This window comes from Phasianus colchicus, chromosome 24 (assembly GCF_987193195.1).
Source record: "Phasianus colchicus chromosome 24, bPhaCol1.hap1.1, whole genome shotgun sequence".
Lineage (NCBI taxonomy): Eukaryota > Metazoa > Chordata > Aves > Galliformes > Phasianidae > Phasianus > Phasianus colchicus.
In genome coordinates, this window is record NC_143459.1 from 5297922 (window position 1) to 5311484 (window position 13563).

Consider the following 13563-nt stretch of genomic DNA (forward strand, 5'->3'; position numbering starts at 1 on the left):
ATATGAGCTACAGATGAAAAGACAGGGCCAAGTCTGTGTAGTCAGCTTGTAACTGTGGTCTAGTAGCAGCTTAGTAAGGACTTTGCAGCTGCATAAAGCATCTGCTCTAGAAGTGAAGAATTAGTGCATGCAAATGAACACATACGTGAGGTTAAAAGACCAATATTTCATGCTGAAATCTGGTATTTCAGAGCCTGCTTTGAAAGACAATGGATCAATTCAGAATGCAGTGGCTGAGATTTTTAAATGCAAGATGCTCTGAGAACTTTAGTCTACTTCTGCCTATTTTAAAACTTAATTCTGTCTTGACAAACATACTATACCGAGAGTTATTCAACCAATTATTTCTGCTTACCTGAAAACTTCAGGTCCCCTTGTTCCTCCTGTGCATTTTTCCATTGGACCCAGTTCTTCCAGGCATTTACCCCATACATATATTTTAGGGTCATCCCAGAAACAGAGCATCCTGGGTAGGAGCCCTGCATCAGACTGCGGGGCTCTACAGCAACTACAGACTTCTTTCGTCCCTATAGGAAAACAAAGTAAAACAAATACAAGCTTAATAAGCACTTCATCTATGGCTGCTTCACTTCACCTCATATAGAGCAATAAACTGACATGATAACAAAATGCTACTCCCATGACAGAAGGTGAAGGTACACACATGCATTTTTTTTTAACATGCAGGGAAGAGAAGAAAATATTTGTCATGAAGAAGAACAGGAAAAAAAGCAGTGTAGCTAAACTGAATTCTCATTTCCACCCTGGATCAATAGTTTTTTTTTTTACTGCCAAGGAATCATCTAACATTACTACTTTAAATACAAGGAATTAACACTCCAGAGGACTTTCTTACCCGTCTTTTTGGCTGGGGGAAGCCATCTCTGTGCCTCCGTCTTGCTCGTGAACGTGAATGCAAACCCAGTCCCTTACTGAGAGGGTCAAATGAGTCTGAAGTCAAATCAACACCATTAGAATTTAAATTATATGATTTAACAAGCCTGAGAAGAAGTGTCACTTAAAAATACTACGTATCCTAGCAATTCCAATTACATCTGTAAACTCAAATAATACTTCATGACTGAACAACTGGGCAATAAATGCACTCAGAAAAAACCCACCCCCAAACAGTGGATGCATTCAAACTGATATTCTTTTACACCACTAACATGGATTATATCTAGGAACACAAAAATGATACATTGAAGAGAATCAGGCAAGAATATGTGCTACTCTTGCCAGTGGTTCTGAAAAATGCTGCCTGTAAAGATACCAATAATATTTTAAAAAGTAGAGCTGATATATTGCTGCTGCTTTAAATATCCAGTTTAACTAAATGAAAACATACACCCCACTTAAGCAGACTGTGGCTACAACACTGACTCAACATTGTGTGTATTTTTCTTAGTGTTATACAGACCTGATGGAAAATCTGCCTCCAAGTCCTGTTCCACTTCACCTTTGGAGATCTGCTTGGGTTCTGGATCTGGTTCTGGCAGGGCGTTTGATCGTAAGGCATAGTGATTTAACTCTTCTTCCCAGCTGTGTGGAGTGGACACTGCTTCTGATTCTAGATCTCCACTGTAAGTGCTCCCTTGGTCTGTAATGAGAGTGATCAGATAAACCACGTGCAATAGGAAAGGACAGACAAAAAGAAGAGTTTGAAGATATATCCAGATCAAAGTCCATTTGCAAAAAAAAAAAGTCAAACTGACCTTTCTCAAACATCTTGGGGTCCAGGAAGAGCTCATGCTCAGATGTTTGAGAGCCTTCAGAAAAAGAAGAAAACTTTCATCTACAAATGATTTACAGCTTACACAATTAATAGACAATTGTGAATGCCAAAAAAATACATATATTAGGTCACAGTGCTTCCACACACACACCTTACCCTCCACTACAGTTTTACTAACAGCTCTCTCCTAGCTCATGCTGTTATGGGAGAAACAGAATCAACCCACGTTCTAACTATTTTCATCCCTCCATATTTGTCACTGGGAGTCATCTGTAGGCAAAGGCAGTATTTTGTTCATTTCTTTTTAGTTTGCTCCACTTCTATTACATAGTATGATTGCTTTCCAACACATTCTAACCTGCATCACCCTTCAAGAATCCACTATAACAAGCTTGACAGGAAAATATTCTTGTAAAGCAGCTGCTCTGCCTTCTTGATTTTGTTTCCTGCTAGCACATGATGTACTGGTCTGGAGATTACTACCACTAGAACTTGTTACTGGCAACATAAGTTAAATCAGCACCTAGGATCAGAGAAAAGGAATGCAAAGACACAAAGCTCTGCAGACAACAGAGGCTATATAACCATTTCTCTCCCTATTTACCATGAAGAGAGGACATCTCTATCTCACTGCATTTAGTTTCCTTTTAAAAGCACCACATACCACCATGAGAGTGTGTTTTGTCTTTCTCCTCATCTTCTGCAATCATTTCTGCCATCTGAAGGAGATCCGCTTCAAATGGACTTATGGGAATCTTTTCTTTGATATCCTGAATTGTTTCAAGGATCTTATCAGCATTATCCAAAGTAGTTGGGAAAGGCATGGGAACGGGTACCTACACAGACATGCAAAAAATATTAGAGATTGTTTGGGGATGAAGGGAAGCAGCAAACACACACAAGGGAGATTCTATTTATTTAATCTTACTTACACACTTTTAGGATTACACATAATTTTAAATAACTCCAGGACAAAAAGAGCCCTTTTCATTTCTGCAATTACCCTACAAATTGGTGTTTTTACATAATGAAGCTAACTAGGGCATAAACATGATAAGGAAATGGCTTCATAGACTCCAAATACCACTCATGTGACTAAACAGAAAACCCAGTCACATAACTCTTGATCAAAACCAAAACTGTTCACAGTTTTTCAGTGAACTTGAGCATAACTTACAGGTACTGGCATCCCAAGTGGAACTGGTGTGTACTGTGTGTAGAGGTGAAGGGGTACTGGCACAAACACTGGTACAGGAACAGGTACCACAATGATTTTGGGTTGAACTTCTTCTTCTTCTGTTACATTAAAAACAAAACAAGATTTGTTTGACCATTAGATCATCATACACTTCAGAGTGTCCATCATCATTGTTTGGTGTTCCACTACTAGTGACTTCTGCTTGTCATTCAATGGACACAGTACATCTCTGCTTACAGACATCTTGCACTTCAGCACCCTTGGAACAAGTAGTGGTAGAACAGTTTGGAAATAAGCAGCACAGTGACCAAATACATGAATGGTTAAAGGGAAGTGAGAGGAAATAAATGCTAAGACCCGCAGCCAAGTAAATGCTATTGCAGTCATCTCACAGCTAACTAGAAGACCATAGGAAGAGACTACTAAAAAATAACAGTCTGTTGCATAAATCACAAACTCTCAACTGTACCACAGACTTCTATAAAATGGGTTGGAGATTGAATACATACCTGTCTGGCATTCTTTGTTTTGTGTATGAGGTTTGCATGAGGTGGCCTTAGTCTGTGTGATTGGCTTGCACAACAATGCTTTGTTTTTTAGAAGCCTAGGTGGCTGTGAAGATGGCAGTTTTAGGGCATCTGTCTGAGTACTAGCCTGTTTGGAAAAACATAAACAAGGGCACAATCACTATTGGTTGCACTATGATACTGTAAGATTAATACTTGTCCTCTACTAGGGAACACTGAATAATTTTAAACTCTTAATTAAGTTTAAAAGCTACCATAAAATAGCTTGCTATTTGGTGTTCTTTTTTGGGTTATCCATAGATCCACAGATCTTAGAGGATATTTGGTTTCTGTAGTCAAATAACCTCTATAAACTTCTTTTTTTTAATCAGCAGTAGAATTTAAGATCAGATCTCAAGATACTTCTGATGACAAAAATACTGGCTGATACACACACTCAAAAAACCCTCAGTAAATCAATGCAAAATCAGTGAATGGGAATAGAAAAAAAACTGAACACAAATGCTGGCAGTATCAATTCCTAATTATACACAGACTGACTTGTTATGCTCGTACTGATTTTGTGTTCTGCCAACAGTAATTTTCAGTCATGCGTTCATATAACACGATCTGTTTCATTACAAAAAAAAAATCATACTCTAATCCATAAATTACCCTTTAGATAAAAGGAAGGATGCCAATCTCCCAGAAACAAGCTACATAATAAAGTCTTCCTATTTTTAGAAGAGTTCCAAGATGTATACCACATACCTCAAAGAGGCCAAGAACAGGAACTCTAGGAGTTAGTCACATATAAGAAGTGACAGTCGTTCCCCATAGCTTCACTACCACACTACAAAGGAGTGGGGAAGAACAGCTAAGCTGCAAGAGGTGGATAACATCAGTCCCAGCAGCCCATGCTGGTTTCCTTCTTCCCATAGCAGCCCTTTTGATATCACGTCCCACCTTTGGCCACAAAAGTTAGCCTTCAGTATAGAAGCCATGCAGAAAGTGCTTGAGAGCTACTGCCATCTCAAGAGCCACACTTTGATAAGCCTTGCTAAGCCATCAAATCAACCTGTTACTGTACACATGAAAACTCTGATATCATACATTTTTTAAAATGGATAAGGTGTGTAACTGCAAGCTGGATGAATTTTAAATGTCAATCACAACCAGGAAAAAGAGTTACAAAATTAAGGTGCTAGATATTGGATACTTTACTTGTTATTGATACAATCTGGACGAAAGTGAGAAAAATTAGTCTCTTGTAAAACTTACATCTCCTATTATTTTTGCTGTCACGGTAGGGACTGCACCTGTGGAGAAAAAAGCAACATACAAGATTAGTCTGTGCACTTATCAAGGACCACAAGCCATACTCTGCCAGGTTGGGAAAAAGAATTCCCTTTAAACCTCATTCCCCACTACAAGTGAACAGATCTACATCAGTATTTACACGTAGGTAAAGGAAGGACAAGACAGCAACCCTCAGCAATGACATGAAGCGTAATGAAGAAGCTGTTGTCCTCAGTGGGAAAGACCTCTGAACAAATACAAATGTCCAGGAATAGAGATTTAAAAATAGAGAAATCAACTTTAACAGTCCTACCCTGTAAGACATTGTTGGAGTTAACCGTAGGCTGGGCAGCAGGGGTGCTCGCAAGGGACACCACATTTGCTATGACTGGGGTTGAGTCCTTCCTCAAAGAAGGTGGGCCTGATGAGGAAGCTGGTGCTGTGGAAGGGTTTGCTGGATGGAATGAACAGAAGAAAACAGAAATAAGCAATATGATGATAGACACGGTGGCATTTCTGACACAATATCCACCCTCCGGATTTATCTCCAGATGAAAAAGCCTGCTTTATGAGGAGAGTGTGTCAAACTGGAGGCTTTCAGCTTAAATAGAAGTTGGATCCATAAGCAAACTTCAGCTGTTTTCAATTCACTGAAACTTTTCAGAAGCTTATCACAGTATGAAAGCAGTTTTCTGTCTCTAGGAGTACGTGTCTTAGAGCAGCACTCAGGAGACAACAGAAGCAGATGTCCCACTGTGCTCAGTACCATCCTCAAGATCCTAACAAATAATGAATGAGGTGAATTTTACGAGACTCTTGCAGAGGAACTTTTAGGTTCTTCCTATCTGAAAGCATCACAACTGCATTTCATTACAAATACTGTTCTGAGCCACTTCCTTACTAACAGCCAAACATACTGATAAAAATCAGGAATGTCACACAGTGTAATTATGGCCTGAAGGTACAAAGTTACTTATACATTACTCTTAGTCAAAGAAAACAATCCCCACCAAGCGAAGCAGGAGATGTGCACAGAATTCAATATAGTATGGCCTGGTGCATACTATAAGCTGTCAGTTAATATTCTTTATTGCTTAATGGGTACCTTACTGTTGCAGTCACCATCACTCTCTGGGAGAACATGCCCCTCTTTAGGATCAGTGCTATTTCTGCCCTTTGCTTCGCTTCCTCTTCCTGTCTTTGTGCGCCTTTCTTCCTTTCTTCCCTTTGCATTTCATTCCCTACAGAAACTCACAGTTCCTATTCCTGTGGGCTTCACTCCCACCCTCCTCCCCATTCCACCTGCTAAAATAATGAGCAACAAAACAGCTACAGCATACATTAATCTCAGAATTGATACTTGAAGAATCAACACTTAATGACACAGAAAATGTAAGTCTTCAAACTGACAACACAGAACCAGCAACTTTAAGTGCATACATCAAAACGTATTTTTACAACCACTAACTCTAAACATTTATCCACTTGACTTTTCTTGCTAAATGAACATTAACATTCTCCTTTATCTCTGTCTTACCAAGTACAGAAAGCTGAGTATTTATCATGCCTTCAATAGATATCAGTACATTTCAGCCTATTAAAATTGTCTTCCTCTTATAGGAAAGTAGATGAAAAGTGCTTATGTTTAATATTTAAAATATAAGTTTGCTTTATGAACAACAGCATTTCATACCCATGGAAGTTTGAAACTGCCTTACTTAAAAGACATATCTTAAACTGAACCCATTCAGTTACAATGGACAAGCACCCCAATAGGGGGTCTTAAAAATTTCACTGAACTGAGCCTCCAAATAAACATTCCTATCATTATCACACACATTAAGAGGTAATGCTGGTCACATTCCATTTTACCTGTGTTATTTGAGGCTGGAGGATCAGAAGTACATTGCTGCTTACAGAACATCAGAATACAAAGCAGATTGCAAAAATGTTTCACATCTCCTTGCCATTTCAGGGACTCGCTGAGTTTACCTTGTCTCTTACAACCATCACACTTTGCCATCTGGGAAAACAGCGAGGGAGAAATTAAACATGTGTTAAAAGCAACAAAGAGTGTATACATACAAACCTCTTCACAACATGCTCAGCAAATGCAGCGTAAATAAATCTTTAAGTGTGTACCATTTTACAGTGTGACACAAAGCAGCATGACACTCAGGTTTTCTCTTCCCCTCAGAGAGGTATTAGGTTTTCTTTATTTATGAAACTGCCACTCTGAAGTTAAGAAGAATTTACTCATCTCTCATATGTACATGTAATAGCTTCGAGGAACACACAGGTCAACTATAGGCAGTTAACATAGCTCCTAACTTTCAAAAGTTCTGCTAACACTTTTGTATTACAGAGAATATGAAATTATTATTTACCTGGTAAAACAAAACTGTGAATTTAGACATGCACTCTTCTGAGCAGAATTCCTCCATTCTCCCCCCGAAGAGATTCTGGACCAGTTTGGGGGAAGTCTGCAAACAGTAACTGCACATTTTACAGTGGTTTCCCCAGCGTTTAGCCAAGTCATGTTTATAGAGCAGTTTGCAACCTAAGAGAAGAAAAAACAGCAAAATAACAAAAGCATCCTTCAATATCAAAATGTTGTGTGTTTGACATTTCTGGTTCTGGAATCATTCGTTGAAATATGGCATTAAAATTAAAGTGTGAATGAAGTTCCAGGTTTCTAAACCTAAAATCCATTTTTCTGACCTAGTTTATTAGGTTTCCCTTAGTATCACAAATAATTTTAAGGCAAAACTCTTCTAACTTGATTTCTCTGAGAGACAGCCTTGCTCTTTCTTACCTTCACTACAGAATGGTTTATCTATGCCTGTGATTCGCACTGTCTCCTTGATAATTTTTTCAGTTCTGCAATATTCACACAGTGCTGTTACACTCCTCCTCTTCTTATATTCATCACAGCAGGTCTTCCCACAAAACTGCAACATTTTACCCTGCAACACAGTCAGAATGTTTTGGTTTCAATATTTCATATCCAGTTACTACATTTAAATAGATAGTAAAAACTCAGCATATTTATGCACTTGAAAAATCATCAACAGACAGCACCAGCAAATAGATTTTCAGCAAAGGCAGCAGAATTTTCTGCAACAAACCCTCACCCACGTGCTTTGTCCAGGAATTAAGATCATCATCTCTGGGACAAAGAATCAGGAATGTGCTTATTTTGACAAGTAATGGTTTGGGTGTGGAGTTTTTGTTTTTCAGTGTTTTCTCTTTTTCAGTATTAATTTCAATAATGATTGAATGATAACAAGACCGGTTCCAAATTCCTCCACAGCAAATCACAGCAAACAACAAAGCAGTACCAACAGACCATGGGCACATAGGTTATAATTTCTGAGCTTTCTGATCAAGAGAGACAAGCCAGAGAAGTCCTGGTCTTTATTACCTTGAAGTCAAGTAGTTCTGGTTTGGTTGCAAATAATCTGTTACAGTGCTGACACCAGAGTTTTACAACCTTGCGGGCAAAAGTGACTTGCTGGGACTGGGCAGCCAGCCTCTGTAGACCAGCTGCAGCTGAACTGCTCCCAGAGCTGGGAGATGCAGTGGAGGTGGTGCCACCTGCTGACACCGTTGTCCCCGAGGGAATGCTTACAATGACTTGACCTTGAGACAGGGGTACGACTGAGGAGTTCACTCCTGCAGGTTTGTTGAACAAATTCTGCAGAAGAGCAAAAAAGAGCCTTATTTTACAGTTGTGTATTTTACCCGGCGCTCCAGATATTTGATTTATTATTCTATTAATTGAGCTAAGAAGAAATGCCAGATATCACACCTGAAAAGCTACCACACAGTTGTAGCTGCAGAAATTGCGTACGCTCCCATCTGACATAGCCAAGTGATACTGAGGGTTGGCTGAAGTTTTACAGCTGTTGCACTGAACTTGAATACCTGAGAGTGAAACAGAGAAGAAAAAGTGATTTATGCAACATGGAGTCCCACTGCAGAGTTTTGTACTGTGCATACAAAACCAGAGATTCCAAATGACAAGACAAAGTACACACTAAAGCACAAGACAGGAGCAGACACTACAGCTGCAGTGCCTGTTGTCTGCCAGATCCTTTCATTATTCTCCCAGTATCCCTAGGATACTAGAGCCTTCCCCACCCCCACTCCCTGGCCTTCATTTATACCAGCAGAAAATACATTAAGGTTTGATATCATCTTTAAGATCTCTATAAACAAAGCTGAAATGGCTACACTGTCACTGTTAGGTTTATTTATGTTACAAAATCCTTATGTTCCCATCTCAGCACCTTCCCTTAAAACAAACACCACTTTCTACACCCCACTTCCCAGACAAGAATATCAGCCTTAACTTTCAAGACTAATTAAATTTGAATATAAGCTATGTGAAATTATGTCTTTACCAGAATAAAGGAATAAAGTTACCTGACGAAGTAACCATTTTTACTCTATATGCTGACAAGCAGTTAACAGAGCAAAACAGTTCAGTTTTTCCCGAGTTATTCGTGCTCTCTATCATCTCAGCTGAAGATCTCAAGGATTTACACAGTGCACAGGGTGTAATTTTAGCTGACTTCTGTGGAAACAGTAAAATTGGTCATGCACCTGAAGCTTAGTATTTTTAATAACCCAGCACCATTAAAATCAAAATATTAAAAAAAGTTAAAAACAACAATTAAAATGACCAACCAATTACCACTTTTCCTACCCACTTAGTTCAAATGCTACAATTTTCACAGCTGAAATGGGTCAAAAACGAAGTGCTCTCTCATGTTCTTCTGTTACTTAAGGTACCCACGACCATAAAGTGTAGAGCATGCCTGAGACAACGTGTTTAGAAAGACATAATTTCAGAAATAATCTCTTTTTCAGTGTCAGGAAGGATGTGTTGTAGTGTGAGATACCCTACAGTTAAACTGCTCTTGATTTTTAAGAATTCTCAGGCAGCTCATGTGAAACTGCACCACTGTTGTCACAGCACAGAGAATGCTCAGAGCAATCCCAAAGGCTGACAAAAGGCTTTGCTCATGAGGCTTGTGTGCTTTGTCAGATGATGGTTCTCTCCTCAGAGGATGGCCCAGCAGACTGCTGCCAAGTGGTCCCACTGTGTCTTCTCTCACACTGGAATACTCAGCTTGCCTTTCCAGTGTTAAGGGAAAACAGAGCAACATTTCTAGCAAAAACTAAGCAGCAAATGGCAAAGGAAGCATCTTAGACCACGAAATCAACAGAAACCATCACTAATAAACCAAAATCTACCAAAGATGTTCTTCTAACGCCGTGTCAAAATATACCTGCTTGTATAGTGTCACACACGTCGAACTGCAGAACTTTTTTGACTGTCCCTCTATCTGCAGCATGCGACACTGCCCAGACCCACTGTAGCAGTAACCTCCACAATTCTCACAGCAGTTCATGGTCAAGTTATTAGCAGAGCGGAACTTGGAGAAGCAGGCATCACTGCAGAGCTTGTGTACAACGTTCTGGTAATTCACTTCATGTCTGATCTGGAAGAGAAGAAAGGATTTTAACATGAACAGAAAGAAAATGCAAATCCCCTGATTTAAAAGAAACTTAAGTGGAAAAGAAGATTGCCATTACCACTGCATTCTTCTGGCACATGCCACACTTGGTTGAAATGCTGTTAGTGTGAATAGTAATGATAGGTTTCCTTTTCATTTCATATGTAGAAAGACACGACTGGCTGCAGAAATCCTTGCTGGAATTTGTATTGTCAAACTGGGCAGTGATTACATCCTTTGGATTTAGAATTTCTCTACAGGAAAAAAAAAAAAAGAAAAACAAGCAAAGAGATAAACACTGGTTTCATGGCAACTCACTCTCCTTTCCACTTCTGCAAACTAAACATTTCCTGTAAGATGGTGGATTTATTTAATTCAGAGATTTTCTTTCTGCTGATCTAAGTACCTAACTTCATTTTTCTTTTCCTATTAGTGAAGCAGTTGGGTGCAGTTCTCAAGTAAATACACTGTGAAACGTTTTGTACCTTGTCTTTGTAGGCCACTCTTAAGACACCAGGTTGTATAATTAATCCTTTCAAACAGAACTGGAAAAAGGTTTTGCACAATACTTATTAAAAAATGTAAAAAGCAGGATATGTGGATGAATTCCCTTTAACAATGAAAATATCAATAATAATGGGATAAGGAAAAAAAGGGGAAAAAACAAAAGGTGAGGATTTCTAATTCCCATTTAGTTGTGCCCCAAATGGTCTGACAATTATTTTCCTCTTTTAATCTCCAATCTACTGTTCTCTCTGCCATTGGATTTAATAAACTATTCAAGTCTCTTTTTTGAAACTGTCGCTCATAGAACATTTTCAATGACTGCATAAATTAGGAAGAAATCTTTATATTCCTTTCTTGGATGGAGGGATGCCTCCTTCTTTCTTGTCTTTTCAGATACAAACCCCTTTCCAACTTAATAAATACAAATTACAGCCAAGACTGCTACACTTTGTTACAAGGTCTTTTCACACCAAGAGAGCAAGGAAGAGGAACAATTAACTGAAGTCTCAAGCTGAAGTTCAGTTGACCTTGTAAAACAGGAAGCAATAAATCTATTGTTAAGAAATGATGCATGAACAAAGCAGCGTTCACTTTGCAAAGTAACTTTCATAACTACAAATAATTCATATGAATCACTGTCCTCTGTAAAGAGACCCCAGAACAATCAGTCTGTGCAGTTATTTGCTTGCCTCAAGCTCCTGAATAGCAATGACAGCTCTAAGAGCTGGCCACAGATGCGTCCTTTTGCTAATTTGAAGATAATAATACAAACTGAAACATAATATGAAGAATTGAAATGTTTCTTAGAGCTGAAGATTCACCCTGGTGTTTCCAGCAGGACTATGGAAAATGCAGATCTTTTACCCTAAAGTCTTTTTTTTTGAAGCAGGCTCTAGGCCTAGGCAGAAAGCAACAGACTGAATACTGAAGCCCCAGCTATTTGAAACACTCAATTCTTGATATGCTTAATCACTGTACATCTTATGAAGGTTTGACCATGATTATGTAATAGCAGCAGTAACATATTTTGAAGAACTCAAGCCTATGTAAGTCTAAGCTCACAGAATAGAGCCAGACTGGAAAGCTTTTTTTTTTCTGTAGCATCTACCAATCTGCCTTGCCTAGAACATATTAATTTATCCACGTTTTACTTCATTAGTAGGCATCAGTAAATCTATTCTCACCTGGAAGAAACAATACATAAAATATTTTTTGCAAATGTCTGTTAGCTGTTTGGAGTGCAATGACAGAACAGGAGGAAAGTGGAGTCCCTTTTCAAACACAGGTAGTATGTGGCTATTTGACACGGAAACAATACAAAAGGTACACTTCACAACAGAGGCTTTTTAAATGAGCCTGTATGCAAAATACAATTAACTAAATGGAACTGAAAGCAGACAGATCAATTAACACATAACACCATCATTTACGGAGGGGAAGCGTAAAGTGGGCATTACAGAACAGCACGTTGTACAAGATGAAAACTGAAACCTTCACATCATCTGCTTGAGCAATAATTATTCTCAAACAATTTAAAACGCTCTCCTACTTCGAGCAGCTTGAGCAGGTTTTCTTGGTAGAAGCTGGTGGGCGACAAGCTGGAACAGTGTATCCAGTGAGGCACAGTGTGGAGCAGAAGAGCTGGGTTGAGCCTTTCCTCTGGTATGCAGTCTGCCCCTTCTGGAGGATTTTTTTACAGCCAGAACAGGAAACCCGAACAGCTGTGCCTGGAACTGAAGGAAGCATTTTACTCATGCCAGAGGATGCCACAGCAGGCTGGAAACCTGATGACAGCTGTGGAGCTAAAATAAAAAAAAAAAAAGAGAGAGAAAACAGAGTAGCTGTTAAGATACATATTACACATAATTTACTTATGCACAGGGGGCAAGCATAAAGCTTATGGCTTCATTGGGATCGTCAGGCTCTAAGGGAGAACTAAACAGCAGAGGAACTCTCTATAATACATGCCCTGTACTGGTTTTCTGCAGAGTAGACTGTTTCAACTGCTCTTAAGAATAAGAATGCACTTTTAACATTGCTTTCACATTTAGTTCTCCCTTGCCTCAAAGATGCAATTATTTTTCAGTCTGTGATTTTCATCATCTCTAAAACAAAACAAGTTTTTTGTTGTTGTTTTGTTTTTTAATAGGGGTTAGACATAGCAAATAAAACTTATTTTCACAGAATAAACTGCAAGGCTATTTGCTGAGGTGATGCATTTTATAGATTTAAATCAAGTTAAGTCTTGCCTGTTCCTTACCAAGAGGACTGCCACTGACTGAAAATACAGCACTGATTTTCAGCTCCCCTTCCTGAGTTTTTGGCTGTTGGCCGTACTCCTAAAACAAAAGAAAAGGAAAAGGAGAACAAATACACACATGTAATAACAGGTTGCATGATTTCCATTCTTCTAGATTGCTGTAATGAACCTTAAGGCCCAGGAAGGCAAGAAAGAACCTTTTCAACCTGTCCCAAAGGCCAGGCTCACAGCTGCTGCCATACGAGTCGCACACAAAGAACTGACCCAGAGGTTCACAGCAAGGTGTACAACTGAGCATCACGCAGAACTCAGAAGCGCGGTGCCTGCTGCCTTCCCTTTCCCACCTGTATCCCAACGCACCTCAGAATTCAGCATCAACGTGTTAAGGTAAATATTTGCATTCCATTTACACAAACTTTCCAACCAGAAATGCTCTGCAGTCCTTCCCCCTTGGAAACAAGCTCTATTTTCCAATTCATAGATGACAATAACAGAACAGAAACTGAGCCCTAGCTGATGAGAAGTGCTTAACT

At 39.1% G+C, this 13563-nt stretch overlaps 1 protein-coding gene across 7 annotated transcripts in view; it reads right to left on the reverse strand.

The window, feature by feature from the left end:
• The window catches only part of LOC116229995 (zinc finger MYM-type protein 4), a 34631-nt gene that overhangs the window by 6399 nt on the left and 14669 nt on the right, over positions 1-13563 (reverse strand). For 6 of the 7 annotated variants that reach the window (XM_031594839.2, XM_090123940.1, XM_031594840.2 and 3 more), the window contains 19 exons: positions 13031-13109; positions 12320-12572; positions 10343-10517; positions 10036-10248; positions 9167-9317; positions 8550-8665; positions 8163-8435; positions 7554-7704; positions 7126-7298; positions 6611-6761; positions 5052-5192; positions 4721-4758; positions 3443-3587; positions 2913-3031; positions 2400-2571; positions 1716-1769; positions 1421-1600; positions 857-951; positions 356-527 (listed from right to left, as the gene is read on the reverse strand). In XM_031594839.2, coding sequence (XP_031450699.1) covers positions 356-527; positions 857-951; positions 1421-1600; positions 1716-1769; positions 2400-2571; positions 2913-3031; positions 3443-3587; positions 4721-4758; positions 5052-5192; positions 6611-6761; positions 7126-7298; positions 7554-7704; positions 8163-8435; positions 8550-8665; positions 9167-9317; positions 10036-10248; positions 10343-10517; positions 12320-12572; positions 13031-13109 — 2851 coding nt within the window. The remainder of the gene's footprint in view (positions 1-355; positions 528-856; positions 952-1420; positions 1601-1715; positions 1770-2399; positions 2572-2912; positions 3032-3442; positions 3588-4720; positions 4759-5051; positions 5193-6610; positions 6762-7125; positions 7299-7553; positions 7705-8162; positions 8436-8549; positions 8666-9166; positions 9318-10035; positions 10249-10342; positions 10518-12319; positions 12573-13030; positions 13110-13563) is intronic. The other variant, XM_031594838.2, reaches the window with a different exon arrangement.